The sequence below is a fragment of the Rhinatrema bivittatum genome, chromosome 1, assembly GCF_901001135.1.
Source record: "Rhinatrema bivittatum chromosome 1, aRhiBiv1.1, whole genome shotgun sequence".
Lineage (NCBI taxonomy): Eukaryota > Metazoa > Chordata > Amphibia > Gymnophiona > Rhinatrematidae > Rhinatrema > Rhinatrema bivittatum.
This window is the reverse complement of record NC_042615.1, coordinates 148354054-148372923: the sequence shown is the minus strand read 5'-3', so window position 1 is coordinate 148372923 and position 18870 is coordinate 148354054. Positions and strand designations below refer to the sequence as shown.

Below are 18870 nucleotides of genomic sequence, written 5' to 3'. Positions count from 1 at the left end.
CAATTTCTTCCCTTTGATGATTTTCTGATGCTGCATTAATTTTTTCTTCCTATTGAAACCTTTACCAAATTCAGAACACGTAAAAGTTTTCTCCTGTGCATGTTTTATGTTGTGCTTGCATTACTTCCTTCTGACTGAGAGTTTTGGGGGTCAACAAAGCCCAGTATTACCAAAAAAGAAGAGTGGGAGAATGAGGCTGGAATCCTAGAGATGTACTACAAAGCAATAAGAAAGAGAACCAGAAATGAAATAAGGTGTTAGGAGAAACTTGTATTTTTTTCTTTTTTCAATTTTTTTTTCTGGGGACAAAACACCTCTGTATAACCAACAATAAAATAGGGTGACAGAACTCATCTGAGATTTTAGAGATAGAACAAAATAAAAAAAAATAAAACATAGAAAAGAGGTGGGGTGGGAGGAGAAACTTGTATTTTTTTCTTTTTTTCAAATAGTTTTTCTGGGGACAAACCCCCCAAAATAACTAATGAAGAAACAGGGTGGGAGAACTAGGCAGAGATCTAAACAGCAAACAACATAGAGGAACCAAAACTCCCATGTTGGTACATCATAGGATTGGCAGATAGGCAAAGTAATGATAAGATTCCTAAAATGGAAAATCTGGGGCATGACAGATTAGCAGAGCAGTAACAAGGTTATACTTAAGGGGCATGGCAGGTAGGCAGAGCAACGGCAGCAATATCTCTAAAGTGCTACATCTAAGACATGGCAGACAGGAAGATCAGAAACAAGGTATTCAATATGATGTCAGTCTTATTGCCAATCACATGGAAATTCTGGAAACCCAAGCAAAGGCAGATTGATTTTAAAAAGACAAGCTTTTCCATCAGTTCTTGAGTGATGAGGGTTCACAATGTCCCTTTCCATCGAGAAGACACATTCACAGGGCATGCTAGTTTGTGGGTAGAAAAGATGGTGCTGAGCCATCTTGGCTAGGTTTGGCCAGAGTGTGGACTTGTATGCACAGGATGCCAATGCATAGGTTCTCAACCCAGTACATGGGACATGCCCAGTCAGTCAGGTTTTCAAAATATTCACAATGAATATGTATTAGATAGATTTGCATACAATGGAGGAAGTGCATGCAAATATCTCTCATGCATATTCACTGTGGATATATTTTAAACCAGACTGGCTATGTATGTCCTGAGTACTGGATTGAGTATGATCGTGCCAGTGCATCTGTGTCCATGTCCTCGATGGGCTCTTCACAGAAATTTGTGTTGCTGTCTCTTTTGCTGGGGTGGGGAGAGGATCTCTACAGATGCTCTAGCTTTGACCTGTGTCAGGAGAGATGGTTCTTTGTAAGCAGCATGACTTTGATGTATTGAGATGGGGGAGAAAGTGGTAGCTGACAGGATGCTGCTTCTTCTTCCACTACTTTCTGAGGTGACAACTCTTTCCTTTGCTACATCTCCACTGTACCTCTGCCTCTGGTGTTCCTAAGCGGACTAGGAAGAACTTTCCTAACCTCTACCTGGTCTTCCTCCCTTTTCCCCTCTCCTCCCTGACCCCTAAACCCACCCTAACTACCCTAGATTTTTTTGTTTTATTGCTTACATGTTCTAAGGAGCAGATATAAGTTGTGTGTGCCAGCCGGCGCACACTTCCCCGGGACAGCACAAAATGGTGTTTTCCCGGCCGATGCCCACCCCTTTTTGAAAGCCTGGCACTTCTGCGTATACTGGGCCAGATTTTAAAAGATTTACGGGCGTAACTGGATCTATGCACACCGGGCCTATTTTAAAAGGGCCCGGCAATGTGCGTAAAGCCCCGGGACTCATGTAAGTCCCGGGGCTTAACAAAAGGGGTGGTCTGGGGGTGGGGGCAGGGCCAGAGGCCTTCGACAGAGCAGCCATTGCCGCTGTGATAGAGGATCGTATGCCGGCAGGCTGCCAGCATGTGCAACTTGCGCCTGTCCGGAGGCAGGAGCAAAAGGTAAAATAAAATTTTGAGGGGGGGTTAGAGTAGGTCTAGGGGGAGGAAAGGTTAGGGGAAGGGTTGGGAAGGTCAGGTTAGGGGGGGAGGGAATGGGGGAAGGCAGCATGGCTTAGCACGCACAGGGTGCACAATTATATACCCCCTTGCGCACGCCGACCCCTAATTTTAAAACTTGCACGTGCCTGTGGCCTTTTGAAAATTTGGGCTTTACTGAATATGTATATAAAAAAGGAGAAAAAATGAGCCATCAAGCTGTAGCAGATCCCCCCCTTCCCTCTCTCTTCCTAAGAAATATTACAAAATTTCTGGGGGGCCTTTTGCCCCCCAGAAATCTTTTTTTTAAATTAGTGAGTCAAGTGGACCTTCCATTCTACACCCTGAAATCTCTTTCAGGGTTGATTTTTCAAAAGAATTTATGTGCAAAAATCTGGATTTATTCACATAAAGATGGTTTTCTGAAAACTGCTTGGGGGTTTGTGCATGTAAAAATATATTCAGAAGACATTATGCATCTACATTTACTCTCACTAGAAAGAGGCATTCTGTGGTGCAGAGTTAGGGAGGGAAACCTAGTAGCATAGCTACCATTGACAGAGACCATCAAAGAGCCCAGTGGTTGGAAGAAAAAGAGAAATTAGATGAAAAGTGATAAAGGGTTGGCTGATGCCATTTTGAACAATGTTCCTTACTGCCCATTGCCCCTATCATATGACAGGTGCTGCCCAATGGTACTGGTAACCCTTGTTGCATAATACAGGCAAAGGGTAGTCCACACCATTTTGAGTAATGCCAGCTGCTGTGCCGAGGTATGGGAAGAAATATCATTGATATTTCCTATTTTGTTTCAAATGAATGCACACCCCTAGGGTCCAGTCCAAATCACAAGTACCCGATTAGAACCTAAAGAATAGAGTTAATCCTTCTTGCTCATAATCAGGGATAAACAGTGGCTTTCTTAAGTCTCCATGGCTAATAATTCATTTTGGATTTTTCTTCCAGGAACTTGTCTAATACCTTTGTAAACCAAGCTATTCTGTTTACACCACATCCTCTGAGAACAGATTCCACAGTTTAATTGTAAGCTGAGTGAAAAAAAAAAAAAGTCCTACAATTTGGAGTGAATTTTAAAAGGAGCTACGCATGTAAAAGTAACCTATATTCTAGCATATAAAACCTTTTGAAAATTCAGTGAAATTTCAAGGAGTATGCACTTAAAGTATCAATTTTCAAAAGACCATTTATGCTTGGAAATCCTTTTGAAAATTACCTCCTTAGTTTTAATTTTGCTATGAGCTTAATGAAGTGTCCCCAAGTCATAATACTATTTGAAAGGGTAAATAACCATTTCCTATTTACCCACTGCACCCCTCTCAAGCATTCATAGACCTCCACTATATCTCCTCTTAGCTGTCTCTTCTCCAGTCTGAAGAGATTTAACCTGTTTAGCCTTTCCTCAAAAGGGAGTCATTCCATCCCATGTATCATTTTGGCCATCCTTCTCTTTATCTTTTCTAGTTTTGTTACATCTTTATTGTGATGGAGTAACCATAACCACACACAATAGGGATACGCAGGCCAAAATATCTTGTTTTGTTTCAATGCACTGGGAAGACGTTCTCATCTGAATACCATTTTGTTGAGGGCTTTCTTCTTTTTCTTTTTTTTGTTGCAGCAAATAGTGTGCTCTGTTTATGAATAGTATGCACTGTTTGCAAGTTGTAGGCACTAAAAATGTAAGAAATAAAAACATGAAATGTTGTGATTTTTTTAAACTATCATTTCAATTACAAAATGAGATGACCCGATATAGATTAAGTCACTGACATTGTCTGTCATTTAAATAAAAGCACATCCCTAGCACAAAATGCTCAAAGTGTGGTCGCACGGATAATGCAGAGACATTATGATTAGAGATGTGAATCGGAACCGGAATCGGTTCTGATTCCAGGTTCGGGGACAATCGTGAATTTTTTATTATGGGGACCGATCGTTTTTTTTTTATCGGCTGTGCCCAAGCTGATAAACAAAAAACACACCCCGACCCTTTAAAACACATTCTTTAGCTTTCCCCACCCTGCCAACCCCCCCCCCCCCAAAACTTTTTTTAAAGTACCTGGTGGTCCAGTGGGGGTCCTGGGAGAGATCTCCCGCTCTCGGGCTGTCGGCTGCCACTAATCAAAATGGCGCCGATGGCCCTTTGGAAGCTATAGAATGTGTTTTAAAGGGTCGGGTGGGTTTAGGGGGTTTTTTTGTGTGCCATTTTTCCAACCATCTCCCAAAACGATAAGAGAACCCCACAAACATTTTCGTGGGGTTTTCCTATCGGTTTCGGGGAACCCCCGATTTCTGATGAGTTTGAAAATATTGTACGATATTTTCAATCATCAGAAAAATGATTCACATCCCTAATTATGATATCTTGTTTCATTTTCATTCCTTTCCTAATAATATCTAAATTCTATATGCTCTTTTTGACCACTCCCATGCTGTGGGCTGTGGATTTCAAAGTATTTTCCACAATGATTCCAAGATCCTTTTCCAGGGTGGTGAAGCCTATGAATTGCTATATGCATCACTATGCACTTTTTCACATTTAATTTTATCATCTGCCATTTAGATACCCAATCCCCCAGACTTGTAATGTTCTCTTGCAGTTCCTCACAACTGGCTTGTCATCTAACATCTCTGAATAATTTTGTATCAAATGTGAATTTGACCACCTCACTCCTTTTCCAGATCATGCATAAGCATATCAAATAGCACCAGTGTTGGGGCATGCCTCTAGTCAGAACTTTCTCCACTGAGAGAAATGACCATTCAGTTCTACTCTCTGTTTCCTATCTCTTTTTCCAGTTACCAGTTCACACTAGAAGATTTCCTCCTATCTCATGACTTTTACATTTCCTGATGAGTCTCTCATGAGAGACTTTATCAAATTTCTTCTGAACATCCAGATATATTATGCCAACTGATTCATCTATTTCCACATTTTTGATAACCCCTTCAAAAAAGTCTAACAGATTTGTAAAACAAGACGTCCCTTTGCTAATTCCATGTTGGCTCTGCCCCATTACTCTACATTTATCCATATGGCTAGTAAATGTTTTTTCTACAGAATAGCTTCTATCATTTTTGCTTGGTACTGACATCAAGCTCACTGGTCTGTAATTAACCAAATCACCCTGAAGTCTTTTTTTGCTTTTTTTTTAAAGGGCATTATGTAGGCTACTTTTCAATCTTCAGATAACATAACTGATTTGACTGTCAACCAAAATAAGACAGAATTTAAACATACTTGGAATAAACACAGAGCACAGTGATATGGTTCAGGAGGGTCAAAACAGGTAAAGCAACGAAGGTGAGAGCTTGAGTGTTTGCTCAGTCATTTTAAATTTAAGAGGGCCAAAGAGGGGCAGATACAGGCTAATGGATGGAGAGTGTGCTTCAACTACATCAAGGTTTCCAGAACACTGGGGTAACATGCCCAGCATCTCCATGGTTATATCCTGAACTGCACTGAGGTAACCTTTGTTGAACAACAGTTAACAATTCTAAATAACAGGAGGTCAATATTCAAAACTAAACATTTAAATGGCTAACTGGGAGTTAGATGGCTAACTTGGAATTAGATGGATAATTTGGAGTTATATGGATAATTTGGATAATCTGGAGTTAGATGGGTAACTTGGCATTTAGATGGAGAACTTGTGAGTTCTCCATCTAAATTGCTTTCAGTATTGATCTCCAGCTGTTCAACTGTATTTGTCTTGCAAGAAGTCTGGTGTAATCTGCATAGAGTGACCATGGTTAACATCCAAACATCAATGAACATGGAAGGGCTGGATCTATAAGACAACAGCCTCATAGGTCTTGGTAAAGGGGCTGAGAAGGATCTAGATAATTAATCAAGGGTTGATACTGTGAGAATCAAAAAAAGATCATGAGGAGTTTGTGGCCTGCCAGGAGCGGTGATAAAGGCTGATGCAGTGGCAAGGTTTGCACATTCTTAGGATAGATTCTTCGGGTGTAGGGATGGGGCAAGGCTAGTAGGTCAGGTGAGAGTGATTGGGGGAGCTAGTGTTGGTTTGAGCATGGGAATTTGTCTGCTCATTTAACCAGGGTGGTAAAGAACCAGAGAGGAAGAATATGAATTGGGCAGACTGGATAGGCTAATTGGCTTTCTCTGCCATCATTTACTATGTATATTACTATGTTCCTATACTCTGTTGCATTAATGCATCTTTTCATAAGGAGCAACCTTTGAAATATTGTGTATCAATTAGAAGTATTTAGCATTTTGATATATTGCATATTATATTTTCTCATTTATCATTGGTTGTGAACAGGTGGTATTACCACAAGAGATTCACATAATAAACTGTGCTGTGCTTATAGACATTCTCATGTTGCATCCAAGCAGTCAATTACTGATAGACAGATTTCTATACAAATTTCATTGTAATAATAATAATAATTAGTATACCAGATGTGATTCTTCTTTACACTTTTCTTTCTGTGCAGGACTAGATGGAAATGCAGGGAGGAACTTCATTGTTTTCCTTTTGGCTTTCTCCATTTGAGCATTTGTAAAATAGTTGACAGCAGCAAACTCAATAAGAGCAGAGAAGACGAAAGCAAAGCAAACAGCTATGAACCAGTCCATGGCGGTGGCATAGGACACTTTTGGCAAGGAATGCCTTGCACTGATGCTCAGCGTTGTCATTGTTAACACTGTAGTTATTCCTTTAAAGCAAAAGGTAAAGCACAATTAATCCTTTTATTAAATGTTATCACATGAACATAATAACCAAGTAACCTGAGACAAAATACATTCACAATTTAGTTTTTGCTTTTATGATTGTAAAATCAAATACAATCAGCAACAACAAAATGCAATTAAACTGCAGTTCTTAAAAGTAGTCATTTAATTATACATAGCGCTCAAATCATACAATTAGTAATAAAGAGAAAGAAAATCAATTTCCAATTTAGAAAAATGAGCACTCAGGGACTCTTTCAAAGGAATAGAGATAACTGCAATATGTGTCATCAATAATATATATATATTATTGATATGCTAAATAATCCAGTAAAGAAGTGCCTCATGTTAAGAAAAGAATTGTTCCTTCTTCATTAGTACAATTATTGGGCAGAGGTGAAAAATTCACAGGCTAAATATTATTTTCTTGAGCAGAATATATCAATTCTCAGTTGCTTCTGTGGAAATGAGTTGATGGATGCACATTCCAGAAACGTTATTGACATGGCAAATGTGTACATGAGTTGCTAAAGTAACACTTTTAGGGACTGACTCATCAAGGCACAGAATGAGAAAAAAGCTTTCGTGAGTCAACCCAAAGGGGTAAAAAGAAAAAATTACAAAATACAGAATAAAAACAACAGGGACAATTTCAGGATTCTGGTAATGTTTGGTTTTGTCTCCGGTTACCTTTCTGGCATGGTAGCAGGATATGACATATTTTGTTGCAAAGTTGCTTTGTCTCTTTTTGCCTGCCCATTCTGTTTCTGGGAAGTATTTTATTTTTTTCCATCATCTTAAGGAAATGTGCTTTTACATCTGTATTTTGCACCATAAAGGAGGAAATGCATATCAGTTTCTAGTGTCCCAGAGTTGCACAACATACAACTCTTAGTATTTCTTAGTGTTTTCATTTAAACATTTGTATATTCTTTTTTTTTATAATGTGTCACTTATTTACTATTTGGTAACGCCCAGATTTTAAAAGCCCTGAGAGCGTAAAATCCAAGCTTTACATGCGTGGCTGGGCCTTGTGCGGGCTGAGCAAATTTTCGAAGGGGCCCAAGTGCCGGGCCTCCTCAAGGGCCATTTGCCGCTGTGCCAGGGAAGTGTGCGCTGGCAAGGTGCTAGTGCATGCTACTTGCTACTGCTCCAGTTGAGGAGCAAATGGTAAATTTAATAAACCAGGGTTAGCTAGGATAGGGATAGGGGGTGGGGAGGAGAGGGGAAGGGGAAGGGAGGTTAGGGTAGGGAAGTTCCCTCCTTAATTGGCGTGAATTGGGAGGGAACTGGGGAAGGCCGGGATGCATCACCCCACAAATTTTGCATAATTGTACTACCCCTTGCACGCGGCCCGGCTTTTTTATAACATACGCACGCATGTTATAAAATTGGCATGTCCATGAGTGTGTGCACTTATGAAAATCTGAGAGAGAGAGAGAAAAAAAATCTTCACTGATGTCAACTGTGCTGTTTGTACCTCTGACTGTAAATGTAAAACTGCTCCTCCAAACCTACTCCACCCCCCAAACTTCACCCTTCTTACAGTGGTATAAATAGTAAACTTATATATTTTATTTATTTATTTAACATTTTTCTATACCGAACTTCATGACAAGCTTCATATCAGGCCGGTTTACATCAAACTTAGGGGTTAACTTAACAAAACCATATAACAAGAAGGCCGAGGCGCAGATACTCATAACTCATGTAATGGAAAAAACTAACATGTTGTAGAAAATACCGGTGTGATGCAGTAACAGGGAAAACTATTTCTGCTATATTTCTAGCATTTTTGATGAATCCAGGGTAAGTTATGTGCCTAATTTAAGACATCTTAATTTTGGTCTGAATATATGTGCCTATAACAGTGTAAAAGATACTCTTAGTTACCTGTAACTAAGAGTAAAAGATACTCTTAGTTACAGGTTCATGGAGTGGATGTATCTAGCCCAGGGTCTGGATCTTTCTTCTGCTATTTAGGAGGGAAGGAAGCATCGAGTTGCTGGAGAATAGGCTTCCAGGAGCAGACACACCCCAATAAGGAAAGCCTGAAATTTAGCAGGGGAAGGAGAGATCAGTTTTGCTTTCCAGAGTCAAGGCTCTACACCTAAAAGTGGGGTACTCTGATAACTTCCAGGTATATATCTTTGCTGTCAAGACACTGTTTTTGTGTTAAACTTTTTCTGCTGCCAAGAAGCATTTCATTTGATGTACCTTTTGCTGAAGAGAAGTCATACTATGTCTGGGGGTTTCTGTTTGTCATGCAGTGATAAAGAACCAGAGACTGTGTGCTGGCTTGGCTTTAAATAAACCCTTATGAACTATGTTCATGTGGCAGTTTGATTGTTTTACACCCAATCCCATATCCTAGGGTGCTCATAAGTGGGGTCTGATTTCTTTCTGAAAAAGGAGGTTACAGAATGATTTTTTTTTTAAGTGGCATTGGTGAAAAGTGATCTTAGAAATTGTTTTCATATGGAATCTGGAGGATGGATAGAAGAACTTTTGTAGTTCAGCAACAGGCCTAAGCCTAACTACAATAGGTCCTCACCTAACAGCAGCAGGTGACCTAAGACCAGTAACAACAATTCCAAACCAAGCAAGTACAGCTATTGAAATGGATCTTAGCCCAGCATCAGGAGCAGACCAAAGCCTAGCAGAAATGCCAGGTTCAGTTGCAAAAGCAATAGAAGTTACAGCACCGACTGCTGGGGAAGATGTCTCAAGGTGGCATATTGGAGTCTCCAACTCCACCAAAGATTCAGTTGAGTAAAATATGAATGGCAGATGACCCATAGGCTTACCTGCTGATGTTTGAGAGGGCTACCATTATCTCACAGTGGCCAAATGAACAGTGGGTGCTGTATTTCATTTCTTTCCTGACAGAAACTTCTCATGTGGTATATACATTATCACGTAAGGTCAGTAATGATTAAGATCAGTGAAGGCTGCCATCCAGCACCATCTGACCATCACAGACAGTAGCTACCAACACACGTTCTGGAATCTATCTATGATCTTGCCAAGAGTCCTATTGGTCCAGCTACATAAGTTCTCATGTGCTGGCTAAAACTCAACAACAGAAGCATGACAGCAATTGTCAATTGTCAATTGTCAAGATCATTGTGATGGTTAATAGAATGGAAAATGTCATAATGCCTCTATATCGCTCCATGGTGAGACCACACCTTGAATACTGTGTACAATTCTGGTCGCCGCATCTCAAAAAAGATATAGTTGCGATGGAGAAGGTACAGAGAAGGGCAACCAAAATGATAAAAGGGATGGAACAGCTTCCCTATGAGGAAAGGCTGAAGAGATTAGGGTTGTTCAGCTTGGAGAAGAGACGGCTGAGGGGGGATATGATAGAGGTCTTTAAGATCATGAGATGTCTTGAACGAGTAGATGTGACTCGGTTATTTTCACTTTTGAATAATAGAAGGACTAGGGGGCATTCCATGAAGTTAGCAAGTAGCACATTTAAGACTAATTTGAGAAAATTCTTTTTCACTCAACGCACAATAAAGCTCTGGAATTTGTTGCCAGAGGATGTGGTTAGTGCAGTTAGTGTAGCTGGGTTCAAAAAAGGTTTGGATAAGTTCTTGGAGGAGAAGTCCATTAATGGCTATTAATCAATTTTACTTAGGGAATAGCCACTGCTATTAATTGCATCAGTAGCATGGGATCTTCTTAGTGTTTGGGTAATTGCCAGGTTCTTGTGGCCTGGTTTTGGCCTCTGTTGGAAACAGGATGCTGGGCTTGATGGACCCTTGGTCTGACCCAGCATGGCAATTTCTTATGTTCTTATATTCTTATGAGCTACTCCTCTCAATCCTACCAAGTGCATGACATCAAATGTACCATGGAGATGGCAGTGTTCTAGCAAGAAAAGGTTTACTGCGACTGACTGAGAGAGTCCCCTGTGGCCCAGATGACATCCAGAGGGGGATTTTATCCTAAGGGACTTCTGAAATCAGGAAAAGGAGGCAGAAACATCTGGGGAATCCAAGACACTTGCTACGGTGGTCCCATAAGTGGGCCTAAAGACAACTCCAGGAATACATCCCAAGAGTCCCAAGGGTAAAAGGAAAGGGCTTCTTTTGGCCTTTCCTGGACTGAAAAATTCTAGACCTAGCCTGCAAAAACTGGTATAAGCTCTGTGGTCAAACTATCATGTGGATCTGGAAGGCCCTTTCATGGACTGTACTTTTAAAAATGCCTCTTCATCCACCTCAGGGCTCAGCCACCTCAGGGATTTGTGTATCCCTATATAGGTAAATGGGATAAAGGTAAAGATACTGCTGGGCTCTGTCAGAACTTAGATAATGCAGACTTTTCTTAACCACACTAGTTTACAGATGAGATAAACCCAAAACATGCCCTGCATCCACGGGGATGTCCAGGCCTCTTCTACAGACAAGATAACACTGGGAATGGGAGCCAAAAATGATATGATCATGATGGAGATAACTGACAGATTACAATTCTCCATACTCTTGGGGAGAGACTAGCCCCACTTTCATGCTTTTTTAGGATATAAAGCCCAAAGGGGGAAACAGGAGTTCAGTACACATCCAAGAGTCATTACCCTTGGATCTTCTTCACTTATCTGCAAAAATAGCACATTTTCTCACCATAAATAGTGTTTTCCATAGATAGCAGGATGAATTTGTCATTATATATAGGTGACATCATTTGGCAGCACCAAATGGACTCATCTCTCCAAAATAGTACAGCTTTGAACTCTGCTGAGTGAGCATGTGTAGGAATTCCCCTCTGGCCATTACTTCGTTAACCTCCTCAGTCAGTCCCAAAGCTAAATCTAGCTATGTAGGTGACTCTCCAGGCAGATCAGGCATTCCATGGGTAATTCATCCTGCTATCTATTGAGAACAATGCTTATATTAAGCAAACTTGCTTTTTCAATCAATGAGTGGGCTGAATTAACCATTAAATGTGGGTAGTCCCAAGCTAAGGTTTGCAGCGGACCATTTACTTGATAATCAACCTGGTCTCCATTGTGGAAAGTGTACTATAGCGTAAATAGGTTGCACAAAACTGCTTATCTGAATTTACTGTCAACCTTTGAGAGGCTATCCAGACAGTAGTGGGAAGTGAAAGTATAAACTGAAAAAGAAGTTGCAGCTTTGTGGATATCTCCCACAGGTACTTCACAAAGGTGAGCAACAGAGGAAGCCATAGCTCTCACTTGATGAGCTTTAACCGAGTCTGAAAGATGTTTGCCTGCTAAATGGTAGCAGAGTTGAATGCACTCAGCCAACCAATTAGAAAACGTTTGCTTGCTGACTGCAGTTCAGGTTATAGAAGATGAAAATCTGATTGGTTTGATGGTGTGGCTGAGTCCTTCTTTTGTTGTATGCATATGCTTGTTTACAGTCCAGGATATGAAGGGCTTTTTTTCCATCAGGTGCATGCAGCTTTTGGGAAGAATGTAGGCAGAATAATGGATTGATTGATATAGAAAGAAAAGACCACCTTTGGAAGAAACTTGGAATGAGTTTGAAGAACTACCCTTTTGTGAAAAAATTGCAGATATGCAGGATAGTGAACAAGAGCCAAGGTTTTTAAAGCTAAAGTACTTCCATTATCCCATGTAATCCTTTGGATAGGCCACCTGAGAAGAGAAAAACCAAGAAGATGCTGACCTCGTTCCATTGGCCAGCAATATATGTGGTTATCACCAGGCTTGAAGTATCATGCCTGGATTCTCAGTCAAGCCACCTGACCAGGAATGAGCTCCACTGACTTTAGTCTTAAGAACATAAGAATTGTATACTGGGTCAGATCAAGGACCATTGATCCCAGCATCCTGTCTCTGAAAATGGCCAATCCAGGTTGCAAGTACCCAGCAGATCCCACAAAGTAGATCTAATGTACTCCCAGGGACAGCAATAACTTTCTTTAGCCTACCTGGTTCATAATGTGTTATGGACTTTTCATCCAGGAAATTATCCAAACCTCTTTCAAATCCCCAATGCTAGTGGCCTTGATCACATCCACTGGCAACACAGATTAAATGTGCACGGAGTAAAAAAAAGTACTTTCCATGATTTGTTTTGAAACTACTGGCTGTTTATTTCATGGAGTGTCTCTTTGGTTTAGTATTATTTGAAAGGGTAAATAACCTGCTCCCCCCTCCCATACTCATGATTTTATAACATTCTATCCAGTCCCCTCTCAGCTGTTTCTTTTCCAAGCTGAATTTTTAAATTCCAGCAATTGATCAAAACGTATCAGGACAAACATGTTGAATATGGACATTAAAGACTGTATAGAGGCTTGACCCTAAATAAACTCTTGTGAAATATAGTTGTGTGGCAGAGTTCAGCTGTTCTATACCCAACAGAGATGTACTGGCCCAATAATTTCATATCTGGGATTTTTTTTGTTTTTTTTTTTTGGATTGGTTCATTTTCCAAACCAAAAAAACTCCCCAAAAAACTAAAATGAATTTGAATGGGCCTCCCCGAGTCCTTCCATCCCCTTCTACCACCCATTAAAAAGGAGTTGGGGCTTGGGCCCCTGCCTGGCCCCCTGTGACCCTCTTCCCATCCCACAAATTTAGGCTTAGGACCCAATACTATCCAGACAGGTTTCTTCAGGTCCTCAAATAACCAGTGAAGTATGTGCAGGGGCAAAGGATGTCTCTGGCACCCACTTACCCTTTCTGTTAATGGGAATCTCCATGAAAGGGGCAGACAAAATTCCCATTGCTGCTGCCCCCTAGAGAATCAAACAATGGTGCCAGCTGCCTGCAGGACGGTGACAAAGTGACATCACTGTTCAACATAATGGCCCTGCCCGCCCCTAGGACATGTGCTGATGTGGAATTTCTTTGGTGCCATCCTCCAGCTGGTCAGTGCCAGTTTTATCAGGACTTGCTGGGGGAAGGAACAATGAAAATTGCCTCTGCCCCTTTCTTGGAGACTCCCAAATGGAAGGGGTAAGTGGAAGCTGGGAAACACCAGTAAATACTTCACCAGCTATTTGATGGGCCCAGGAAGGTCTCAGCTGGGCTCAGCAAGGCCTATCTAGGTAGGCTTGGGCCCTGAAACTAGATCTGCAGGGTAGAAGAGGGGTTCAATGGGACCCAAGAAAGCCCTAGCTGGGCTTGGCTCAGGCTCGAAGTCTTTGTTCAGAGGCACGAGGGGAGTGAAAAACCTAGTGAATGCCTTTTTTTATTTAACTTTTTAGGGCACAAAATGAAAATACCTGAAAATTTTCAGGAATTTTCTTGCAAGGCCATTTTTGGTTGTTTCATTTATAGTGAACTGAAAATGGCCACATTCATCCCATTTTTTGCATTCCTTTATAATGAATGCATATTCCTAATACCCAACCCCAATCCCACTTTCCTACAGCATCTAAATGACATTGTATGTGTCTAAAACTGAAGTAATCGTATTTAAGATTGCTGTTGATTTTCATAAATTTAGGCACCTCAGTAAAGCACCCAGTGCATGAAATCTGGACTTAATTCCTAACTTCACTCTGGACCCTCTCATTCTTAACGAACATAAATTTAGGAGCCTTGTTTATTTAAATGCCTATATTTATGAACTCAGAAGGGGCGAATTTTCTATTAGGTACTTAGATTTATTAACTAGAATATCAGATTCTTACACTTATGATATTGCCAATAAAACATTTTTAATGATCACTAGGGATGTGAATTGTTTTTTGACGATTTAAAAAAATTGTCAGATATTTTTTAAATCGTCAAAAATCGTTAGAGTGCACGATACAATACAAATTCCCCCGATTTATCGTCAAAAATCGTTAAATCGGGCACGGGAATTATTTGGGGGGAGGGCGGGAAAACCAGCACACCAAAACAACCCCTAAACCCACCCCGACCCTTTAAAACCAATCCCTTACCCTCCCGAACCCCCCCAAAATGTTAAATTACCTGGTGGTCCAGTGGGGGGGGGGGGGGGGTCCCGGCATGATCTTCTGCTCTCGGGCCATCGACGCCATTTTGGCTGCCACTAATATAAATGGTGCCGATGGCCCGATTAAAAAAAAAAACCCACCCGACCCTTTAAACCGACCCCCTTAGCCTCCCCCACCCTCCCGACCCCCCCCCCAAAACCTTTTAAAATTACCTGGTGGTCCAGGGGAGGCGCGGGGAGCGATCTGCCACTCATAAAGATGGCACCGATGGCCCTTTGCCCTTACCATGTGACAGGGTATCCGTGCCATTGGCCGGTCCCTGTCACATGGTAGGAGCACTGGATGGCCGGCGTCATCTTTAAGGATGGCGGCGGCCATCTTTACGATGGCAGCGGCCATCTTTAAAGATGGCGCCGGCCATCCAGTGCTCCTACCATGTGACAGCGACCGGCCAATGGCACGGATACCCTATCCCATGGTAAGGGCAAATGGCCATCAGCGCCATTTTATTTTAGCGCAGCTGATGGCCTGGGAACGGGAGATCGCTCCCCGCGGCCCCCCTGGACCACCAGGTATGTGTAAAAAGTTTTTTTTGGGGGGGGGTCGGGAGAGTGGGGGAGGCTAAGGGGGTAATTTTAAAGGGTCAGGGTGGGGTTTTTTTTATCGGCGCGGGCCTCACTAAAAAAAATTAGTGATGTGAATTGGAATCGGAACCGATCCCAATTCACATCTCTAACGATTTGATTCCCCCCCCCCCCCCCCAAGCCGTACCCGATCGTTAAAACGATCGGGCACACAATTCACATCCCTAATGATCACAACATTATTCAGAAAAAAATGTTATTATATTTTAAGTAACTTGCTTTTAAGGTCTATAGATTCTTCCTTTCATATATTTATAACCATCCATTTGTTTTCATTTTGAATATTTTATTTCTCATATATCAACATGTTTTGGAATTAAAGGTGTGTGTTGTCTATGTGCTTACTTTTGCCTCCAATATTCTGCTTTGTTATGGATATGTAATTTCTTCTTCTTTGCCCTCTCTGATCATCACTTTTATAATCTTTAACCTATCAGCTTCAGTCATTTGCTTTGTGCACATAAATTCATTTTATTAATTTCAGAATAAATCATTATACTTGTTGCGCTGGAGGTGGACCCTTGACCTGGCGCAGGATTGGTATGGCCCTCTGAGGGATCCCAGGGGGTGCCTGCCGCCAGGAGGCGGAGCACACATGGAGATAGGAACTTCACCAATAGCAGTCCGGGGGCTCTGCAGGTTGAGCCCTTGAATTTCCAGACTGTCTGGGCTTAGGTGGCCTCTTGGGTTCTCCCAAAAAGATGACTGAGAGGTGTGCCCACCAAGAGAAGTGAGCAGCTGTCAGCGAATAGGCGAGCTAGACCGGAACCGAGAGTACCAGAGACCACTGGAACGAGACAGGAATGGAAGGTCCTCCGGGTAGGATAGGCAGCGCCTAGTGGTCCAGCTCGAATAAGGCTGTGGGTAGTGTCGAAGCAGGCAGGCCTGGTGATCACAGGAGGAGTAAAGAGAGTGTCCGAATGGAGCGCAAGGGTCAGAGCCAGGGTATCCATCCGAGAATGGTCAGCCAAAGCAAGGGTCAGTTCCAGGTATCAGTCCAAGTGTGGTCAAAGGCAAGCAGAGGTCAGTTCCAGGTATCAGTCTGAGCATAGTCAAAGGCAAGCAGAGGTCAGTTCCAAGGATCAGTCTGAGCGTGGTCAAGACAAGCCGAGGTTAGTACCGGGTATCAGTCCGAGAAGGTATTACCTGGGTAGCAAGACGAGGAACAGGACTCAGGAACTTAGGAACAGATGCTGGAACACAGGAAGGACCATGGGAACACAGGAGCAAGGCAGGAACACTGGAACAGGCACAGGAACAATGAATGCAGGAGCACTGGAACAAGCACAGGAACAAAGAATGCAGGAACATTGGAACAAGCACAGGAACAATGAACGCAGGAACACTGGAACAAGCACAGGAACGAGGACGGCAAACTAGCTCACACAGAGGTGATGACCCGATTGCCAAGGCGAGGGACTGAGGAGCGGGCCCTCGCTTAAATACTAGAGCTAGGTGATGTTATCTCTGTGTGCTGCAGAGCAGTTTCCTGCCATGGGCCCTTTAAAGGGCTCGTCGGTCCGTGTGCGCGTGCCTAGGGGCGGGCCCGACGCTGAAGAGGACGCTGAACCACGCCGGGAGGAGTTCTGGGAGGTTGAAGGCCCGGAAGGACCTGGGGATGCCTCCACGAGGTGCCACAGGCGCAGGGAGCTGGCTACAGTAGCGGGAGAGGTCGGACCGGGGCACGCTGGAGCACAAGCAAGGTAAGCAGGCCCAGGCATGGACCTAGCGCGGCCAGGACGCGCAACAATACTTTTATTTATTTGTTCATTTGTTTACCATTAAAATCAATGGGGGAAGCACTGCAGCCTGTTTTGGGCACCAGGATTGGGTTTTTCTCAACAATTCTTATAAAATTCATGGGAAGACATATTCAGAAAGGGGAAAGAACTCCAAGGCATGTAGCAAAGTGGCAACAAAAGTGGCATGAATAACTTAAAGTGCAGTAAAGAGGTAAAGGGGTACCGGCAGTGGTAGAAATTATCCAAAGCATCAGCAGACCAACAAAAGGAGGAGGAACACACCAAGGCTTCAAAAGAGAGCACCAACAATAGTAGCATGAACCCTCAAAGGGACCATGAGAGGCAACGTATCACCAAGAATAGCAGCAATATCCTAAGGTAGCAAAAAGGGGGAATAAAGCAGAAAAGGTGGCATAAAAAACCTCAAGGCACAGATAAAGAGACAAAGCAGTACAAAAAGTGGCATCAATCCATCAAAGCACCATGAGATGTGCAAAGCAGCCCTCCACAGTGGCAAGAACACACACCAAAGTGTACAGCCTGAGGTATGACAGAAAGGCAGAGTGACAGCAAGATCCTCAAGCTATACAATACTGGGTATGGCAGCAATGCTGAGTAGAAGAAAGACTCCTAAGATGAAGGATAAGGGGTATTGCAGCAAGGCATAGGGGCATTGGTAATATCAGTCTTCCTGTGGAAGCACTTGATACTAGGGATGTGCAGAGGGACCGCATACATCACATTCAGTATTCATATTCATGGGGGGACAGATACGTTGCATTCGTATCTGCCCCCCAAGGGGGGGCCCCGATCCATTCATGCGTTCCATTCTTATTCATTTCCCGGCTAAAATGTAATTAACTACAACCCCCCACCACCCTCCTGACCCCCCCCCCCCCAGGACTTACAAAAACTCCCTGGTGGTCCAGTGGTGTTCTGGGAGCCATCTCCTGCACTCATGCCATCAGCTGCCAGTATTCAAAATTGCACCGATAGCCTTTGACCTTACTATGTCACAGAGGCTACCGGTGCCATTGGTCGGCCTCTGTCACATGGTAGGAGCAATGGACAGCCATCTTGTGCTCCTACCATGTGACAGGGGCCAACCAATGGCACCGGTAGCCCCTGTGACATAGTAAGGGTAAAGGCTATCGGCGCCATTTTGAATACTGGCACCTGATGGCCCAAGTGCAGGAGATGGCTCCAGGACCCCCGCTGGACCACCAGGGACTTTTGGCAAGTCTTGGGGAGGTCAGGAGTTCCCCAAGACTTGCCAAAAGTCCCTGGTGGTCCAGCAGGGGTCCTGGAGCCATCTCCTGCACTTGGGCCATCAGCTGCCAGTATTCAAAATGGCGCTGATAGCCTTTGCCTTTACTATGTCACAGGGGCTACCGGTGCCATTGGTCGGCCCCTGTCACATGGTAGGAGCACAAGATGCTGGTTCGGGAGCCAGTGAATACACTAAGCAAAACACAGATCCTCCCTCAGTTTGAAATGTCTCAAGATCAGGGATTTCCTCTGCAATCACTTCTCTACATTCTTGGGGGCTGATGTTAGCCTAAGTACAGGGTGAACCCTGAGGAACAATGCCAGCTGCATTACTTACATTCTCTACCTATGCTGCTTGTTTTTCTTCATTAACCTCAGTTTTTTTCTATCACCCCTTCACTGAAATTGAAGCTTAGATGCTACTAACTAATCCTCCAAAATTTTCTTCCACTCGTAGCTTTCAATATCTAATTCAGGAAATCTCATATAAAATTATTCCTCAGAATCACTTGATAAAAATATTGCCTTAACTGCCTCAGCAGAAGTAACAAAAGAAGAGCACTCTGCTGGTTTAGAGCAT

The 18870-nt window shown here is 42.8% G+C and overlaps 1 protein-coding gene across 1 annotated transcript in view; it reads right to left on the bottom strand.

Moving 5' to 3' along the window:
• The window catches only part of GABRA4 (gamma-aminobutyric acid type A receptor alpha4 subunit), a 231649-nt gene that overhangs the window by 31094 nt on the left and 181685 nt on the right, over positions 1–18870 (bottom strand). The window contains exon 8 of the mRNA XM_029588371.1: positions 6443–6702. Coding sequence (XP_029444231.1) covers positions 6443–6702 — 260 coding nt within the window. The remainder of the gene's footprint in view (positions 1–6442; positions 6703–18870) is intronic.